The 19,459-nt window shown below is 42.8% G+C and overlaps 1 protein-coding gene across 1 annotated transcript in view; it reads right to left on the bottom strand.

Annotated features, from left to right (window-relative positions):
- Positions 1-4,605: 4,605 nt before the first annotated feature.
- Positions 4,606-19,459, bottom strand: part of ATG14 (autophagy related 14) — a 36,900-nt gene continuing 22,046 nt past the window's right edge. Inside the window, exons 6-10 of the mRNA XM_068545124.1 lie at positions 17,049-17,278; positions 15,692-15,809; positions 14,273-14,363; positions 14,108-14,193; positions 4,606-7,550 (exon numbers count right to left, since the gene is read on the bottom strand). Coding sequence (XP_068401225.1) covers positions 7,244-7,550; positions 14,108-14,193; positions 14,273-14,363; positions 15,692-15,809; positions 17,049-17,278 — 832 coding nt within the window. The 3' untranslated portion in view covers positions 4,606-7,243. The remainder of the gene's footprint in view (positions 7,551-14,107; positions 14,194-14,272; positions 14,364-15,691; positions 15,810-17,048; positions 17,279-19,459) is intronic.

Here is a 19,459-nt window from a genome sequence, read left to right as displayed (position 1 = left end):
GAAAAAGGGCCAAGATTAGAACTTTTTCTTCAGGCCTTGTCAAAACAACTCTGGCATTAAAATGGCCATGTGAAAGGATCATTCACAACTGGCCACGTTCCCTGCCCTAACAAACACACAGCCTGTGCACAGGAGGTGTGTCCTTCGCAGCCCCTGCCCCGTCCTGTTCACCTTGGTTGGCTGCAAGGTGCCTCCAGGTACCTCTCTACCGCCACCGCCCCTTTGGTGTATGGAGCCCCCTCCACTTGGGGCTCACGCAGGGCAGCTTGGTCATGCCACCCCTCAGTGCCTCACACCCAGTACACACCCTCCATAAAATGTTTAGATCCCTCTCTAGTCGTCATCTTGATGTGACGGGTGCTGGCAGGTTCTGATTGCTCTGAGCTCTGCTGTAACTCCTTCTAGTATGAGAAACCTGAAGGGGGATGAAAGCATCTGGGAGGATCTTTTCCTCTGGCCACAGCTGGTCCCATGGGAGCTTTCTTGGTTCGAGTCACGTCCACAGTAGCCCTAGGAGTTTTGCTGGGTAACTGTCAGTTGTGCATTTGATACGATCTGGGCTTTGTCGTGGCTTCCCCGGCAGCAGTTGCTTTGGGCTTTCTGACTGCAGAAGGCTGTGAACTGATGGTGAAGCTTGATCTAGGAGTCCCCTTCCTGGACTCTGTCCAATCACCCTTCTAACTTGGACTTGTCAGAGCCTCCCTGCCAACCTTTACGGACTGGCCTCAGACACTATTCTTATCATGTGGGTCTTCCCGGGCATTTTTCCATGGCTCCAATAGCCTCTGTTCCTTCTTTACTCAGCAGACTGGCTACTCCTCCTCTCCTGCATCCCACAGCCTACCTCAAAAACAGAATAAAGCCAGTCTGCGCTAAAACGCCACCATACACTGTAGACTGCACCACTAACCGGAGCTGATGTTATCTAGCTCTTACTGTCAGGGGCCACGCTGCATTTACATAAAGGCGTTCTCTGCTGTGCACAGCGACTGGCACTCGGGGAATCTGACAGCTTCTATCCCGGGTTTTCCTTTGGGTTCAAACAAGCTAGAGGTGCAATCTCCAAGACTGGTGAAAGTATCTTTGTGGGAAATGTGCAGTACCTTCTATTGACATGCACCTAAGTGTGTGGCCATAGCTGGTGTTTGCATAACCTCACGAGAAAAGCAAACATCACTGTGGTTACGAAGCCTCTGGGGATTTCCAGTGTATTTACACCTAACTGGTTTGAGCAAAATCCCCAGTTAGGCAGCAACCCTATTCTAGGTGGTTTGTTTGACCTGGGTGTTATTTTAGAGGAGCAGGACCACTGAAGTTGATAGTTGGGAAGGGAGTGGCAGCAGAGAGATGGCCATCTCTTACACCACAACTCTGGTGAGACGTGGTGTTCCTCTGTTTAAAAAGCAAAATGAAACCTTCCCCTCTCAAAGGCCCCCATCCCCTCTTCAGTTTGCAGAGAACAGGCCTCAGAACAAATTAATTTTGGGATCCGTTGTTTCAAATTCTTTTTGGATTAAGATTCTTTTGGGGCTATAAAAGTTTAAAATTAGAAAGCCCTACTTAAATGTTTTGCTTTTCTCTTTGGAATGATAAAACCCAGCAGGGATTAGGTTCTAAAGTTAGCATTTAGGGGGAAAATGGCACAAAGCTGAACTTACTCTTGGAAGTCCTGTGTGTCCGTCACCCACCCAGCAGAGAATGATATACACCAGGTACAGTGGTGGGAAATGCGTAAGTCCTGTAAGAGGACTTGTTCTTGCTGAATGATGAGCAGTGTACAGACACCAAGACTCGGGGAATAGCAGATCGCATCATCTAGTTAATTGGGGCAGAATCACTTGTGCTATTTAAATTATTTCCCTCCTTTATATCCACCCTCTGCCCCCGATCAGAAAATCAAATAGCTGCTTTACCAACTGGTATTTTCAGATGTCTATTAAGTAGTAATGAAGAGGTTGATACAGATTCAAAATCAATTAGTTGCCAACCAGTAAAATGTAGAGCAAAGTTGTATTTAATTGTGTTGGTCCCCTGTCCATTAGAAGGGGAAATGGCCCGTTTGTATAACTGAGTGTTTGCAGTCCAGTGGGAGGATAGGGATGGAGCCAAGCCTGGGCACGCCCAGCTTCCGTATTCTGGGACTGAGCTGTTGGCCTTCTCTGCTCTACCTCACCAAGCCTCCTGTATGGGGAGCCAAGCACAATTCTGCTGCAGGGTGCGTGGCCTGCCACAAACCTCCTTCCACCCCAGCCCTGATTGATTCTTCTTCTAAGCAGAGATGGTGCTTTGGCTGCCCTGGCATCTAAGCTGGGACCTCTTGCATGATATCCTTTTCCAAGGCCAGGAGCCTCGCTTTCAGGCTTCCAGTGTGTGCTCTGCAGAGGCTCTTTATTGTGTACCTTCTCAACAGGAAACTACTGACACACCCAAAAAGAGTAATTCAAGGAGGGTTTATTACAAGTGTGTAGATACAGGGGCAAGCCTTCCCCAATTTTTGTGGCCCAGGGCAAGAATACAAATGAACCCTCCTGCAGCCCCTCTGCCCTCTTAATATTTTTCATGCTTACTAGATGAAATAATGTTTTTGGATATCTTGAGTTAAATTCTATTATAAAAATACATTTTACCTATTTCTTTTTACCTTTTTTAATGAGACTACCAGAAAGTTTAAAATCAGATGTGTGAAAAAAAAAAAAAATCAGATGTGTGGGCTACATTAAATATTATATTGCACAGCACTGCTATAGGTCAATGCTTTTATTTTTTTTTTAAGACATGGCAAGCAGAGGTTCTCCAGAGAGCTCTCCAGAGAAACTGATTTATTAAAAAATATTTATTTATTTATTTATATTTTGGCTGTGTTGGGTCTTAGTCGCAGCCGACGTGGGCTCTGTAGTTGCGGCACGTGGGCTCAGTAGTTGTGGTGCACAGGCTTAGTTGCCCCGCAGCATGTAGGATCTTAGTTCCCCGACCAGGAATTGAACCCACGTCCCCTGCACTGGAAGGCGGATTCTTAACCCCTGGACCACCAGGGAAGTCCCGGTCAGTGCTTTTAAAATGTTAATGTACATACGTATTATTGAAATAATGCTGATTCTGATGGCACCCAAGACCCTTCATTTCTCACAAGCTCCCAGGTGATGCTGCAGGTCCTAGGATCACACCGTGAGCAGCAGCAACTCCAGAGAAATTAGGTGCTAAAGATCTTGGGCGTAGTATATCAGAGGCCTCTGCGGGAGCTCTCCAGCTCTTAGCAGGCTTTTTCTCAAAGGCCATCAATGCAGTAGAACTCCCAACTTAAGCCAGTACCAATGCCCCTGGGCCAGAAAATAGGGGCACCACCCTGTGGGTGGGTGCTAGACGTGGTCCTTACTACTTTGAAGGCAACTATTACACTGCTGACACAGAAGATATGCCCCGTTTCTATCATTCATTAATCAACTTTGGATTGGGAGGTGTGTCCCTCCCATCTACTACTTCCAAACCACTTGCCACTTTCTTACCGAAATCTAGAGCCACCTACTTGCTTATGCTGTAGAAATGTCTTCCTGATAATGTTTTAAATTTAGGGAAATAAGTTGCTGGGAAGGGTAGGAGAGCCCTTTCCTCAAAATCCAGGTGTCTTCTGAAGTCATACAGTAAATGCCAGAAAACCATGCCCAGAGGGGAGACGATGAACAAGCTGATATGCACCTGGAGGTTATTAGTGCCCTCACGACGCTGAGCTGCTTCCACTCCACTGACTCCAGCCCGCTTGTCAACACTTACCTAGTGCTGGCAGACACCTCCTGCCTATTTCTCACTTTTTTAAAGGGACCATTTGAATTCTCCATCAGATTTTCTCCCCACCAGACTATCCCTCACTCCTTCCCAGAAAAAGTACAACAAAAAAGTCACTAATGTGGCTCTTGCTGTTTTACCATCCCTTTTCTTCTAGAAAAGACTGTCCCACTGGTGGTTTCTGGTTTGTTTTTGTTTTTTTTAAAAAGGGACTTTCCTGGCGGTCCAGTGGTAAAGAATCCACCTTACAACGCAGAGGATGCGGGTTTGATCCCTGGTCAGGGAACTAAGATCCCACATGCCGCGGTGCAACTAAGCTGTGCGCCACAACTACTGAGCTCTTGCACCTCAACTGGAGCCCACGTGCCGCAAACTAGAGCCCACGCGCCCTGGAGCCTGTGCGCCACAACTAGAGAAGAGATAAAAAAACCCTGCACGCCACAACTAGAGAGAAGCCCACGCAACACAACGAAAGATCCCGCATACGGCAACTGAGACCCGACGCAGCCCAAAAAAATAAATAAATAATAAATATCACTGCCAGAGACCTGCATCAAATGATGGCTACAGGAGAAAAATGCATCTTTAGAGAAAGATGTAACCGGTAAGCGACTGATTTTCGAGCTTACTAAAGATGGACCATTATTGTTAATACCACTATAATTTTAAAAAAGTATTAACAGGCATTTTTCATTACCTGGCAAAAAATTCTTGAAAACATTATCCTATAATTTGTATAAAATACTCCAGAGTTAGATCTCATTCTTGCTACCCTCAATGTATTCAGCAGAAATGAATAATCAGAGCTTGAAAAAGATATACGTATTTGCAAAGTACTGTTAAAAGATTTATTGCAATAATACAATAATAGTTTAGAAAACATTTGTATGACTCAAACTGGTTTGGAAGTCGCAGAGCAGTGGGGAATCCCTGCAACATGACGCGGCGAGGAGATTCTTTAACAGCATGCCACCAAATGTTCTTCCCCAAATTATCAATACACGACTCCTTAAATGAATCCTGTCCACTCCCCGATGTTGACACTGTTTTTCCCCTTAACTTACAGATGTGCAAAACTTTTCTTAGTTATACTCCATTACAAAAAAAGTCTTTAACAGACCATTTTAAGCAGCCTATTTGGTGCCTGTGAGTTTTTTTAGTATTACCTTGTTTCAACAAATCGTCTTATGATGGAAAACATGACCAAGTTCTATGGCTTGTTGTTTAAAAAAAAAATACCAGCTTCAATTTTTTAAAAAGCTGTGTACATATGGTTCTGGCACCTACGTGAAAGATTTTAATGAGCAGCAAAGAGAGTAGAAAAAACAGTGGTTGAAATGTATATTTAAGAATATTTACAGGGTGGATCCAGTGCAAAATAATGAAAACCAAAATATCTCAGCAGTGTAAGCCAGTATGTTGGTGTTCAAAACCATAAAAGGTTTGATCATTTAACCCTAAGTAAAGTGCCTCCAGTTGATATTAACAACAAAACATACCCTATCAATCCCTACATTTCCCATATCCTTGTAAGTTTTGTTGAATTACTCTGGTTTGCGATCTCATGGTTTCATAAGAGGAATACTTGAGACAAACCATGACTGTTGTGCATCTTTCAGCTGAAGTCATTCCCTGCCCCCAAGCCCCGAATCCCAGTGTTCCAACTCTTAAGACTAAGCTCTTCTTTCTGAGGGTTTGACTGCCTAGACAACTCTTATGGGATTCTAAGTTCATTTGGTATTTGTTAAAGTCTACCACAGCCTCCCTCTATGAACTACACTACAGACCTGGATGGGACAATGCAACCCAGCAATCATGAAGCCCAGCACTTAAAACAGATACTGGCTGTATAAGAACCCACAAGGAGAAAAGCCTGTTTCCTCCCTAAGTGGAAAATTTATAGTCAGGAACTTGGGACTCCTGGATAGGAATAAACACCCTTCTGCAATTCTACCCCAAACTCTACCCAAACACTAAATATACCAACAGCAAGAGCTATATATAGCACCTCGGATTTGGAGGCAAAGTATCAACTATAATAATTACAAGGAGAAAAGAAGCTATAGGGCAGGGCAAACCTCCAAGTGATTTATGAGGTACTATCATGCTAATCACACTAACAAGATATGGTGATAATGCCTGTTAGGAATTTTTCATTGGATTTCACTTTGTAGTTGTTACATAGATTTCTTTTTGCAGTTATTAAAAATAAAAATCTACTTACATATTTGTACATAATGCCTCTCTACAGCTTTCTTACAAGATTGTCACTAAGAGAATGACAAGACACATTAGCTGAAAAGGATCTCTTGGTGAGGGAAAATTCTTTCCATCAGAGATACAGAAGAGCGGTATTAGCTGTAATGATGTGCTCTGCATTTCAGAGCAAAGGTAGTGTCTTTAGAGCAACAAAGACCTCTAGGAAACAAACAAGCAGGGTGGTTTCCCTAGAAAAACCTGCCACTTACTAAATCCCTTAGAAAGAAACCAGACACCAGAAAAATGACCACAGGCCACTTCAGTGGCTTTTAACCTGTGCCCAGGCAGGAATTTAGCTTCCATAAGGGAATAATAACCTTAATCACTTATTTTTCACTCACAGAAAATAAGTTCAATATCAAAATGCACATAGAGTGGATGGTAGGAATTCAATAATCTAGGTACGAATGAACTTAATTCCCCTCAAAATCCAAGGAAATAGTTCTTAAATCTCTAGGACATTACTGCAGCCAGGATTTCTTCTCTTCATGGATGTGCGTCCTACAGAAAAAAGGACCTTAGTTTCTTTGCTGTGTGGGGAGAAAGAAAACAGGAACGTCCCACAGGCCACAAGACAGCAGCACAAGTGAAATCATTTTTTAAACTACCTCTCCCCCACCAGAAAAAACCCCTACCCTTTGAAAACAAGACAAAAATCCTTGACCTAAAAACCAAGCATGACCAAATTATAAAGAAATCAAGTGTTTCAAACTGCCTGCTTGTTCTCTGTACAAAAAATAATGGCATAAAAACAAACTCATAGTAAAGAGTTACCTTTCAAATCCTAACCATCAGGAATCACTTCCTTGTGATTCAACCTCTGAAGCAAAGTGTTTAGGAACAGCCTTAGCATCACAGGGACCACCACGGCAGCCGCGTCTCTGGGGCCAACGGCCTGTGGTTGGAAGGGGTTCTGTGTGTTTCTGCCTCAAAAGAACTGGCCATGCACACAGGGCCTTCCTCCACCGGCGCTGGTCTGGGAGACGGACCTGAGACCCCTCTGTTCTGTTAATTATCATAAGCATGTCAGTCACCGCCACGGCCCAGTCGACAAAGAGAAATGCTCGTCTCCCTGTTTTTAAAAAAACCCAACAGCTTCACCTCTTTCTGTTCCAGGCACTATCTTAGCTAACACATAACGTTTACTAGGGCGTGGAGGAAGAGCTTTCTCCAGGCCGATCTGGTGCGGCGCAGTCCCTGCTCGTTAACGGTGTCCAGTGTAAGCTTTAAACCAGGAGGTGACGGAGGCCGCGGCCGAGGAGATCATCCCACCGGCACTGCTGCTCGCAATGGGCGGGGATGCCTGGGTGCTCTGGCTCTCGGAGACTTCCACCGGCTGTGAAGGAATGTCACAGAACCGGGGGCTGGGCAGGTTCTCCCAGTCGGTGCCCAGGTCGGTTTCCTCGTCACTTACATGCTCGTCTCCACTCTCGTCTGATTCTCCAGCAACTCCGGGATCCACAAACTCCATGGACTCCTCCAGATCTGCTCGCACTTCAAAGGGTCCCGACCTGTGCGCAGACAGTGAGGGTCCCTTTAAGACAAGCACCCCTCTTGCAACATAAGACCCGATGGGATGCGCAGCAGGCCCAGAGCCCTCACCACACCCACGACTGGTCTAGAATCGAGCTTTTCTTTACCTAAATAATAATGGTCATCCAAGTAATGAAAAAAACACCACACCACACTTTCCCTCAACTCAACCTACTTGGGAAGACCCTGGATGGAAAAAAGCCATCTGCTGAGACTAGGCATGCTGGTCCAACATACGATTTCCTGTTTCAAACCACTACAGTATCCATGCATGCCAATGAGAGAATTCTGACAAAAACAGTCACTTGATGCATACACGGGCATATCAGTGGAACGATAAAACTGTACAGGTGTTCTCTGCCTCATGGAAGCCCCCAATTATTAAACTCTTAAGACTCACAGGGGCTAAATGATAGGGTTATACGCATGTTAGCAAAGCTTCCTTGGATTAGTGTCAATAGCAAGCTCCTGCACGCATTTTAAGATATCATTACATAATTTTCTAGGGACACATTTACAGCATTGAATGAGATACAACTATTTAGAACATATTCATCTGGAATAGTGCATATTTCTGCACTATATTTCAGGAGGAAACTATTTTTATTTCCCAAAGGTCCCTAATGACATCATCACCTCCAAGTCAGGCCTCATCCCCTGTGACCGCTCCTCAGTGCCACTGGGGAACCCTTGTGAGCAAACGCCACACGGCCCCTGCTGCTCTTCCTTGCCCCCTTTCTAGCTCCTGCCTCAGGGGAGCCAGGCTGCATTTCCTCTGGGTGGGCAGTCACCCCACCTACTGCCCCTCCAGGGGGTTTCCCTGCAGCCAGCTACAGGGTGGGACCACATCACTCCTGCAGCCTCCCCCCTGCTGTCCCCAAGATAAGGACACAATGCCTTGGTTCACTTAAGAGTTTCACTGACAGTTACTTTGGGGAAAATGACAGACATTAGCAAAAACAACAGACATGAGAAGTAACTTAGAATTGTACAGCCTGTCATTTTAGTCTATGGTGCAAACTTCTCTGCAGCCTTTATGATGATAAAAGCCTAGCGCTGGCCTCCAGTGCACCTCACAAGACCTGTACCTTCTGACTCACTTTTCCCAGGGTCAAGCAACCTTCATTCTTCCAAGACAACCCTGCTTCCCAGTTAAAACACAGCAATAGCATAGAGCCAGCATTTCTGTTCCAGGCACTGGAGTCCCCGTTGGCCTCTCAGATGTCTGAGCCAACCAGTCGCAAAACACAAGCCAGCGGGGGCTCTTCCCCTCCTCCTTCACGCTCCCGCCTGCTATGACCAAATAAGCCCCCTTTCCACCCTGTGTCCCCCCGGCTCAGGCCCTCACTGCACCCCACCCCCACCCCACTCCTCACCAGGGTCCCACCTCCTCCGGTCAGCCTCCCTCCACCCCTCTCCTCATGGCAGCTGCCTACCAAAAAACGGTCACAATGTAAGTGCCTTAGCTGGGCTCCCTCTTTTCCTGAACACAAAGCTCTTGGATTCTGTTCTGTTCAGCTCCACTGTCCAGGGGGCCTCAGCATCTACTGCCAGGTTTCATCTCCCAAACCCCCCAGGCTCCCTCATAGACCCAGGTCAGCTCTCCACTGCAGTCACTTCCTTGCTGCCAGCCCAAGAGGCACAGCCTGTTTTCTGTTCCTATTTGATGCTGCCAGATCTCCTCTTGGGGTCCCTCTCGCCATGAGACTGCCATCACCCCCAGGCCCTCTCTTCAAGGGTTTTCCCAGGAAACAGGCAGGAGTGATACACGGGGGGAAATGACACTCCCTCCAGGCAGAGCTCCCTGCCGGAAGCCACGGGGACTCCAGTTCTCTGCTTGGAACTGCATGGGGCAGAGTCCGGCTGGCCTGGAGAAAGTGCCCAATTAAGTACTTCTAATGAAAAAACTATACGGAGGGTGGGAGGGAAGCACAAGAGAGAGGCGATATGGGGATATATGTATACGTATAGCTGATTCACTTTGTTGTACAGCAGAAACTAACACAACACTGTAAAGCAATTATACTCTAATAAAGATGTTAAAAAAAAAAAAAAAGAAAGAAAAGAAAAAACTAGTAAATGATTCCCAAAGTGGCCAGTCTGAACAATTTTAGTTCCAACGAGTAACCTGTGAGAGAAGACATTTCTCCACTCAGCCTCTGTCCTGTCACTTCTAGCTTAGAGGTCTATTATCTGCCCAGCACACCCCAAGCCACACACACCCCCCACACAAAATTAACTAGCAAAAGAATTAAGTCTTTTCACTTAATGGCTTTGGGAATAAAGATTTTCAAATCATTCCTTCAGTCTTCAGTTTAGCTGAATAACATATCTTTTTATTCAGGACTCTGAAGCCAAGAGTACTCATTCTTTCATGATGCTGTAGGGAGTTATTCTCATCGATTAAGGCAACAAAATGTTCTTTTTGGCTTTTAGGAAGTCTCTTTTGCAAAATATTTCAAAAATATTATATGATAGAATATACAACCTCAAGAGTGAACCCTACTGTAAACTAGAAACTCTGGATAAAAATGATGTGTTAATCATGGTAAAGACTGGATCAGATAAGAAAAATCAATAGATATTAAATCCAGGGGGAAATTCTGATGAGGATAACTGCACGGTATCAAAGCGTCTCCCAACTGACTGCTCCTTAGTTGCAAGGAAGGAAAAACATAGGAAGTGTACAGAGGAGAAGGTGGAAGGCATCCTGACTGGGTGATCGAATTAACATCACCAGTGAGGGACAGATGGCCACTGTGGGGCTCTGGATGTGACACCCAGGAGACATTCACCTAGGCAGCATTCCAGCCTGGAATGTATAACCTGATCTCATTTCAAGGAAACATCAGAATAAAAGTTCTACTAAAAAAAGAAGGAAAAAACAGTAATGTCATGAAAAACAAACGAGGCTGTGAAAATGTTCCAGATTTAAAGGAGGTTAAAGAAACATAGCAACTAAACACAACATCCAACTCAAGACTGGACCCTGTACTTGGGGTGAGGTGCTATAAAGGACATTTTTGGTCCACTGACAAAATGTGCATATGGCAGTATTGTATCAATGTTAAATTTGCTGATGTTGATAACTGTACTGTGGTTAAAAGCAAGAAAATATCCGTATTTTTAAAAAATACATATTGAAGTATTTAAGGGTCAACAGCCGTGATGTATGTAACTTATCCTCATAGGGTTCAGAAAAAAAAGTTTTTTGTGTACGTGTGTGTATTTATGAAGATAAGAGAGAGAGAAACTGCACAAATGATAAGCAAACATGGTAAAAATACCAACAAAGGTGAATCTGGGCAAAGGGTATATGTGTCTTTGTACTATTTTTATTTTTTGCATTTTTTCTGTAAGTTTGAATTTATTTCAAAGAAAAAACAAGTTTATGTTGCATTCAGGATGGGATCCTCAGTTCAGCTGGTCTCAATGGAAGCAGGAAGTCCCACCCAGGTTTATTAACAACCTCTCTAGAGCCTTGATCCTGACTGAGGCAAGTGTGAAAGGGGCCTCCTGAGGCTTACCTCCTGACCTCCTGGCTCACAGACACGAACGCCACAGCCTGGCTGTGCACGTGTACTCCTGTCGGACAGAGCCCTCTAAATGGAGAGCTGACTTGAGGGCAGCCCAAAGAAAACTTCAGACCCACCAAAGAAATCCAGCCCTAAAAGAAAGGTGTTTGTTTTCCTAAACAACCAGCAACACTGGGTTATCATCAATCCTTTCCATTTCTGCCAAACTGATGGTTGAAAACTAGAAAGCTGTTTAGAAGTGCATTTCTTTATTCTTGACTGAGGCTGAAGATTTTTTTCCATTTGAATACTGACTACTTGCACTTCTTTTGTGTGAAATGCCTGCCTGAATCCTTTGTCTATTTTTCTATTAGGTTTATCTTTCTTTTATGGATTTGAAAAATTTAAGTAGTCTAGATTTTAATCCGCTATTATAAAGGTTGCAAAACATACCTGTTGCTTGTCTTTTAACTTTGTTTATGGTATCTTTTACCAGAGACATTTTGTTTTGACACAGTAAAATGTGTAACTCCTTTCCTTTATGGTTTTTGGGTTTTGTAGCTTGCTTGGAATTCCCTCCCCACCCTGTGATTATAAAGATCATCTTTTCTCCTAGTTATTTTACAGGTTTTATTAAAAAATAAAGTAATAATGTCTTTCATATCATCTGGAATTTATTTTTACATATGGAATGTAGTATGATTCCAACTTTTCCCCATATAAATACCCAACTGGCCCACCACCACTGAGCTGCTATTATTATCCGATTCAACATGCCACCCTATCATCTATTATATTCCTACATACACAAGGGCCTGTTTTTGGCCTCTTTAGTTTCTTCCTCTAATTGCTCCACCTATTTGCATGCTAACAGCAGATAATAAAGGTTTTAATTACCTTTATACTATGTTTTAAAATGGGCCAAGCCCATCCCTTATTATTCTTTTTCAAAATTTCCTTTCAGACTGTGCTTCTAGTTGAACTTTGGAATCAGCTTAACAAAGTGAAATATCTGTTGAAATTCTGATCAGGTTTCCTTTTGGGCAGAAGTGGCATTTTTACCATACTGAGGCTTCCTGTCCTAGAAAATCCTAAGGGTCTTCGCGGCATTGGACTTACTTTCATTCAGTCCCATACCTCATACAGTGCCTGACAGACGTTCAGGAAATACATGTTGAATAATTTTTTTTTTTAAGTTTCATATTTTCTTTATATAGGTTTACAAATATTTTGTAATGATTATTCTTATATAATTTATATTTTTTGTTGCTACAATAAAAGGGACCTTTTTTCCATTACATTTTCTAACTAGTTGCTGTTGGCATATAAGAGAGCAATTGGTCTTTGTACGTTGAGCTTGTATCTAGGCACCATACTGAACTATCACTTCTAAGAGTTTCTTAGTTCTCTTGGATAACCAGTTCAATAATCACACCATCTACCAATCTCACCTTCTTTCCAATATAAACACACCTTACTTCTTTGTAAAAATCTTTTGCCTTGGCTAGGCCTCCACAGCAATGTTAACATAGCAGTGATAGCAGGCATTCTTGGCTTTTCCTGACTGTAAGGGAAAGGTTCTATTAAATATCAATGTAAGTAACATGTCATTAAGTATAGTAGTTTTTGCTGTAGTTTTGTAGTAAGTATCCTTTATTAATAACCTATTTTTAATTTGCTAATTGTTTTCCTTTAATTATTAATGGGAACTGAATTTTATTCATTGCTTTTCTCCCATCTATCAGGTTGATCTTATGCAGGTAAAGCAGTTGGCACAGTGTCTATAAATATTGGCTCAATAAACATTAACTGTTATTATTAAGGATAAATTTCCTAACGTGGAATGCTTTACAAATAATGTATAGAGAGGATGGCAAGTAAACTCACAGGAATCAACCACTAAAAACGGGATGGATTTCTAACAGGTTTCTGAGGCTTATAAACTAATGAATGGGATTTGGGGTGAGGAGAATGAACTCCCTCTAAAATGGCACAAAATTCTAGGTGTATGTGCAGTTTCCTGGAGAGATTTCACAGCTTTTCCCAGAGGGGTCTGTGTCCCAGAAAAGTTAACTATGGTTTTAAATGGGGGGTTGTTGAGGAAGAGAAGAAACAAAAAACAAGGTTAAGGGCAGATTACCAAGATTAAGGGCAGATTACCAAGGTTAAATTCACTGCAACATGGAGGGGGTCTCCCCTTGAGCCACGGTTCCAGTGTCAAAGAAAGTGAATGATGGGGAAGGGAGTCCCAAAAGAACTTTCCCACCTTTTGTTTTTCTTTCTTCTCTTTCAAAAGTTCCAATACATTAACCGAGTCATATCTGCAGAAATGTATAGAGAGACTGCTCAGAGCAAGGGAAAAAGATAAGCACCCAGAGGATGGGTGCTTGTTTGGTCCCAAAGATAAGCCTCATCTATGTCATGTTTTTAAGGGCTGAGAGACTAAAAAGATCCCATAGACCAGTCCTGGTTGGTCTTTTTTTGTTACTTACTCCTGTTTTTAAGATAATGGATTTCAAACTAGCTCATCTCATAAACTTCTCATACCCTTTATCGCCAACAAATGGTGGCCAGATAGACTCAGTGACAAAAAGAAAATTGTGAATAATTGTTATGATGGGAAAGAATGAACAGGCTCAAAAGAAAATGCACAAGAATCGGGAGAGACACTAGGCAGAGCTAAGGAAGAATCAGATGTGGATTCAAAGTAACAGACTTTGGTCTTCAGGGACAGCACAAGAAGTCCCTACTCCAGGAATATAAGGGTTCTTCTATTCTGTTTTAGGTGTTAAAAATGTTTGATACTAATTTCCTCTGAGAAATGATTATGTAAGGACCATAAGGGATCAAATATGACTAGCCCTTGTTTCCTTCCATACAGGACTGTGTTACCTTTGTCCCTTCTGGAGAGTTTGGGGCTTGGGATCAGGCCCCTGTTCTCTGCCCACACATACAGCAACTCTACTTAAAAGTCGTTGTAACACCACCACTTAGAGAAAAGTAACAAACACCCTTCTTACCTGCCTAGGTGTTCAGCGTTCGGACTGACCAAGTACATTAGATTCCTGAGGGTATGCAGTGGTTGTAATTGATCTAAATTTACATGCTAGAAAAAGAAAAAAACTGATTAATATTTTCAACCATGTAGCAAATTAAAAATTAGCTCACAGCGTTATTTTCCATACCTGAGAAAAGCACAGGTAAAGAATATTTGTATTTAGTTTCTTCACTGCTCGAGTAAATTTCTGTTTGCTGAGGTTTTCTCCACAGAATTCACTGTAAAACAAATGTACGATTTGTAAAGTTGTGATTTTTGAAGAAATTCTATGGTAAAATGTTCATTTTGAAGAGTATGCTTCACACTACAGTTCAGTACAAAACATACCCCATGTCCTTTGCTCTTAATAAATTGCACTTAACAGAAACTCTTCTAAGGATGAACTAGTGCTCTCATAGCAATTTCACCACATCCATAAAATTACAAACACACGTATCTTTTGACCAAGCAATCCTACATCTGAAAACTCACTCTACACAAATGCTTGCACACTAATAAAACAACGAATGTACAAGATTATTCCTTGAAGTATAAATAGGGGACAGAGCAGACCAGTATGATCTTGGTATACCTGTACAAACAAAAACTTTGCTACTATCCACGTTAGGCAGAGTGACGGCTGAAAGCCAACGACGGCCCTATAAGGCGCCACAGAATCTGCTGCCTCTTGCCCCTGCTGCCTCGTTCTCTCACTCTCCCCAGGCTCTGCACCTGCCCTTCTCCTTGCCCAGGGATCCTGTGGCCTGCTCCCGGCCTCCCCCAGGTTGACATGTGATTACACACCTGCCCAGTCAGACGTGGTAAACCCTTCCTTGCCCTCACAAGCCCGCTCTTTCACCTGCTCTAATGGTCTCTCGAGCACTCATCACCACCTGCCGTCCTGTTCGTTTATCATGTGTCTCTCCGTTAAAGTTAAGTGCCAGAAGGGCAGAGGTTATGTTTTCATCACCACTGTACCCCCTCAGTGCCTAGAACAGTGCCTGGCACATAGCAGGTGCTCAACAAATCTTCATAAATAAATAACAAATTTAAAAAGCAAGGTGCAAAACACCTTAGTTTGGCATGATACCTTCTGTGTTTAAAGGGGGGTGGGTAGTGGTAATAACACACATTAATATTTACTTGAAACGCAAGGACAACTGGAGGGAGACAGGAAGGTCTTCGTAGGAACTGGGTGGACTATAAACCTTTACAATTTAAAACAATTTTAAACCACGTGTTTTTCATTTAAAAAAAAAAATAGAAGTGTTATAATTTATCCAGTTCTTACACATAAGCATGCCCTCTGAATATCCTGGTTTTCCCTTAAATTATCTTTTCACATGGGAGAATTCCATGGTCTTTTCAAAGACGTCATGTGCAATTGTAAGATAATGACACAGATTTGCACATCAGGCTTATGAAATCAATCTCAATATTTCGTGGTCAGACCTTTTCTCTCTTGATAATACTTAAATTCTTGTTTTTGTTTTTATTAGAATAAAGAACACAATAGGAACATGAGAGAGCCGTGATAAAGATGACGTCACCGTCTGCAATTACTTGCCTGTTGCACAGCTTTTTGGGAAGATTTACGTCGAGTATATGAGACAAAATGTTGACCAGCTGAGTCGCGTAGCACAACGCAGCGCTGATCGTGTAAGCAGGGTTATTATGCTCCATATCTAAAGTGTAAAAACAAGAGCCGTACACAAACAGCTTTAATTTCAACAAAAACATTAGTGAACCTGGATTTGTGTGATTTGTGGTTTTGTCAATACATTATTGATGGCTATGCTTTACTCTTTAGTAATAAAAGGTCCATGGCCAGACATTAATATTTCATTGTTTATGATTTTCGCTGAGTGGAATGTAAGCTAAGCAAATGGGCCTAAATGGAGCCAGCACAAATGAAACTGATGTCTGAGCTGCTTGGACCTGATAATGTATTATTTATCCAAACAATTAATGCCCAACTTAAATGTCACCTCCTCAGAGAGGCCTCCCCTGACTACCCTATGGAGAAATAGTTCCTTCCTCCGTAGCCCCATCCCTGAAGCTGCTGGTTCCGTCGTCCACAGCCCATACTCAGTGTATGATGCCTTTGATCATTACTTGCTTCCCTTCCTCTCCACAGAAAGGCAAAGGGCTACGCTTGTCTTGGTGACATCACCTTTGTAGCACCTGCACCATGCATGACAGAAAGCACATACTCACTAAATATTTGCTGGATGACTAAATGAATAATCTTTCTCCACCAAAGAGAAGATACTGAAGTTGTAAAGGGTCTTTCTACTGGGGTATTTCAATCTCCATTTAGGACTGATAAAAAAAAGTTCTTTGCAAAGTTAGAAACTTACAAAAATGGGATCCAACAGGCTAAATACACTTCTTTAAATGGATCTTTTTATATAAATAAAACAATATTGACCCCAAAAAAGTGAAATGTCTAAAAAAATACATGTTTTCAGTCCATCCACTGATAGATAAAATGTGGCATATTCATGCAATGGAGTATTATTCAGTCATAAAAAGAATGAAATGCTGATACATGCTACAATGTGGATGAACCTTGAAAACATTATGCTAAATGAAAAAAAGCCAGACACAAAAGGCCACATATTGTATGATCCCACTTATATGAAATATCCAGAAGAGACATCTATAGAGACAGAAAGCACAAAGTGGTTCCCAAGGGCTGGGAAGAGGTGGGAATGCGAGTGACTGCTTCAAGCCCCAGAATTTTTGTTTGGAGTGAAAAAACATGCTTTGGATCTAGACAGAGGTGATGGTTGCACAACACTGTGAATACACTAAATGCCACTGAATTGCTTCCTCTAAAACTGTTCGTTTTGTTATATAAATTTTACCTCAATTAAAAAAATATATTTATAAAAGTTTTCAAAGACTATCTTGCTTCTCACCAGGCCCCTGCGTGGTTTTCTTCTCTTCCACCCAACTGTAGTAGGCAGAGTAGTCCCCGTTGTTGGGAAGGCTAATCCAAGGCCCTGTAATGCTAATGCTGGTGTCCCCGTTGTGATCGTCACAGACCCATCTCCCCGAGAGGTAAGTTGTCCTCCGGGCTTCGGCAAGCTTGCTCACGGTGCTGGAGGTCATGGCACTGTCACTCTCTGAAGACACGTCTGTGGGATCTCTAAAAACCAAAGATGCATATGGATGTCAAGGGGCTGGGTTTTGAAGAGTATGCAATTACTTGGCAGATATGCAGAACATTGGGAAGATGCACGTGAGGACAGGAATTTAATTAGAATACACAGAGGTAAGCAATTCCATCAGAGGTGAAGGTCAAACCAGCTGTGGCACAGAAGCCCACAGCATGTGAGGAAGACGGCACCATGAACTAGGGCTTCAAGTGTTAGGTTCTCAAACTATTTGGTCTCAAGACCCCCCTTACATGCTTAAAACATTTTGAGGATCCTGAAGAGTTTTCTGTATGTGGGTTACATCTATTAATATTTACTATATTAGAAATCTGAGAAAATTTTAAATTATTAACTGATTCAAAAATAAGAAACCCATTACATGTAACATAGCATGTTTTTATGAAAAAAATCTGTATTTTTCAAAACAAGAAAATTAGCAAAGGGTGACATTATTTGTTTACCAGCTGAGTTCACAGCACAGTGCAGCACTGATCATGACTTTTGAAAAAATCTCTTTAATACCCACATCTTTCCGTTGTGCTTTCAAGTAGATACAGTGTTCCATGGAAAAACCAACTAGTTTTGCTTACAACTCACTCAAGGGCTCTCCCTTGAGCCACCGCAGCTTTCAGCATGCAGCAAAATGTGCTTTCTGCAGACCTCCTATCTCGCTGCATGGCACAATCACATGTGCACGCAGGGGTCGACACATAATTTAAATAGAATGAGTAATTTCTGCTGCTTCATCAATAGTGTTCTTGACGTGAAACTGGCTGGTTTTGTACACCACAAGGACACTGTGGAACACAACAACGATTACTACAGTATGGCGTCACTGCCTTGATATCTGTCAAGACAGAGGTTTTACCCACCACGGCTTTTGAGCCACCAGTGCAAACGTCAACAGAGTGAAAAGGGAAAACAAAGTGTTAGTATTATTATGAAAATAGTTTTGACTGCACAGACCCCGTGAAAGGGCCTCAGGGACCCAGAGAGGGCCCCAGACCACACTTTGAGCACTGCTGGCCTGGAGCATGGAAGGTGAATGAGAAGGCTCGGCAGATGCCGTGCAGGCGGGCGAAGAACGTGGTGTGTCTGGGGAGCAGAGGGAACAGCGTGGGTGCCTGTAGGAGGCACGAAGGAAGTGCCAGGAGGTGGTGTTGGAAGAGGAGGGACGAAATGCACAGGCTGGGAAGGGCCTTCTGTGCTGCGCTAAGTTTAGAATCCATCCTCTTGGCCAGTGGCTCTCAATCCTTCTTCCTCTGCCAGCAGGTGCACGTAAGTGCAGTCCTACTGGCTGTCCGGACAGGACTTGGGGAGGGCACTGTGGCCAGTTCTAAGCTGTACCTCTACTTCCTCCTTCCACTCAAGGCAGGTTGAGAAGAAATGTGAATGAACAAGAAATCTTATGATAGGCATAACTTCAAAACTATCAGCTTAAAAAAATTAATGATATATATAGTAATATATACTAACATACAAGATTTAAACAGTACAGGTATGGAAGAGAAAGATTTTCTCCACAATTTCTCTCCTGCGACTTTGTATTCAGTTGTCAGTCTCCTTAGTCTCCTAAAATCTGGAACAGTATCCAAGTCTTTGTTTACTATAATGTGTTCTAACATCGCTATCTGGGCCCATCAGAATTTAATTTGACAAAGTGTTTCTGTCTGTCAGCTTTTTCCCCCTCAAAGCCCTGGCCAGCTGTCTTTACACCAATTTTTGGATAATCCAACTTTTCCCCACTGATTCAAAATGCCACCTTGGGGTCTATTTCTGAGCTTTGAATTCTTCTCTATTTTGCATCTGCCTTTTTATTTTTATATTTGCTAACTATTACTAATGACAAATTACTTGGTAAGAGTCAGAGAGCAGGTCGTCAAGCTAGAAGCAACAATCAGACCTTTAGGCTTTTAGGAAGGCAACTCTGGCAACAGACGAAAGGAAAGACTGAAGCAGAGGCAGCAAACACTAAGTCCTAAGTAGCAACAGTCCACTGACTGTCCAGTTCCAGGGAAAGGTGCCGGAAAGTAAGGGTAACCAGAAGAGACAGGGAAATCCTCAGCTGGAACAGCCTGATGGTTAGTCAGAAAGCAATCGAAACTCTTCAGCGGAACTTTCAGAACCTAGATGATCACCAGCATCATCTGGGGAAGTTTAAAAAACAAAGT

Source organism: Eschrichtius robustus, chromosome 1, assembly GCF_028021215.1.
Source record: "Eschrichtius robustus isolate mEscRob2 chromosome 1, mEscRob2.pri, whole genome shotgun sequence".
In the NCBI taxonomy this organism is placed as follows: Eukaryota; Metazoa; Chordata; class Mammalia; order Artiodactyla; family Eschrichtiidae; genus Eschrichtius; species Eschrichtius robustus.
Note: the sequence above shows the minus strand (reverse complement) of the source record. Positions and strands in the feature narration are given on the sequence as shown.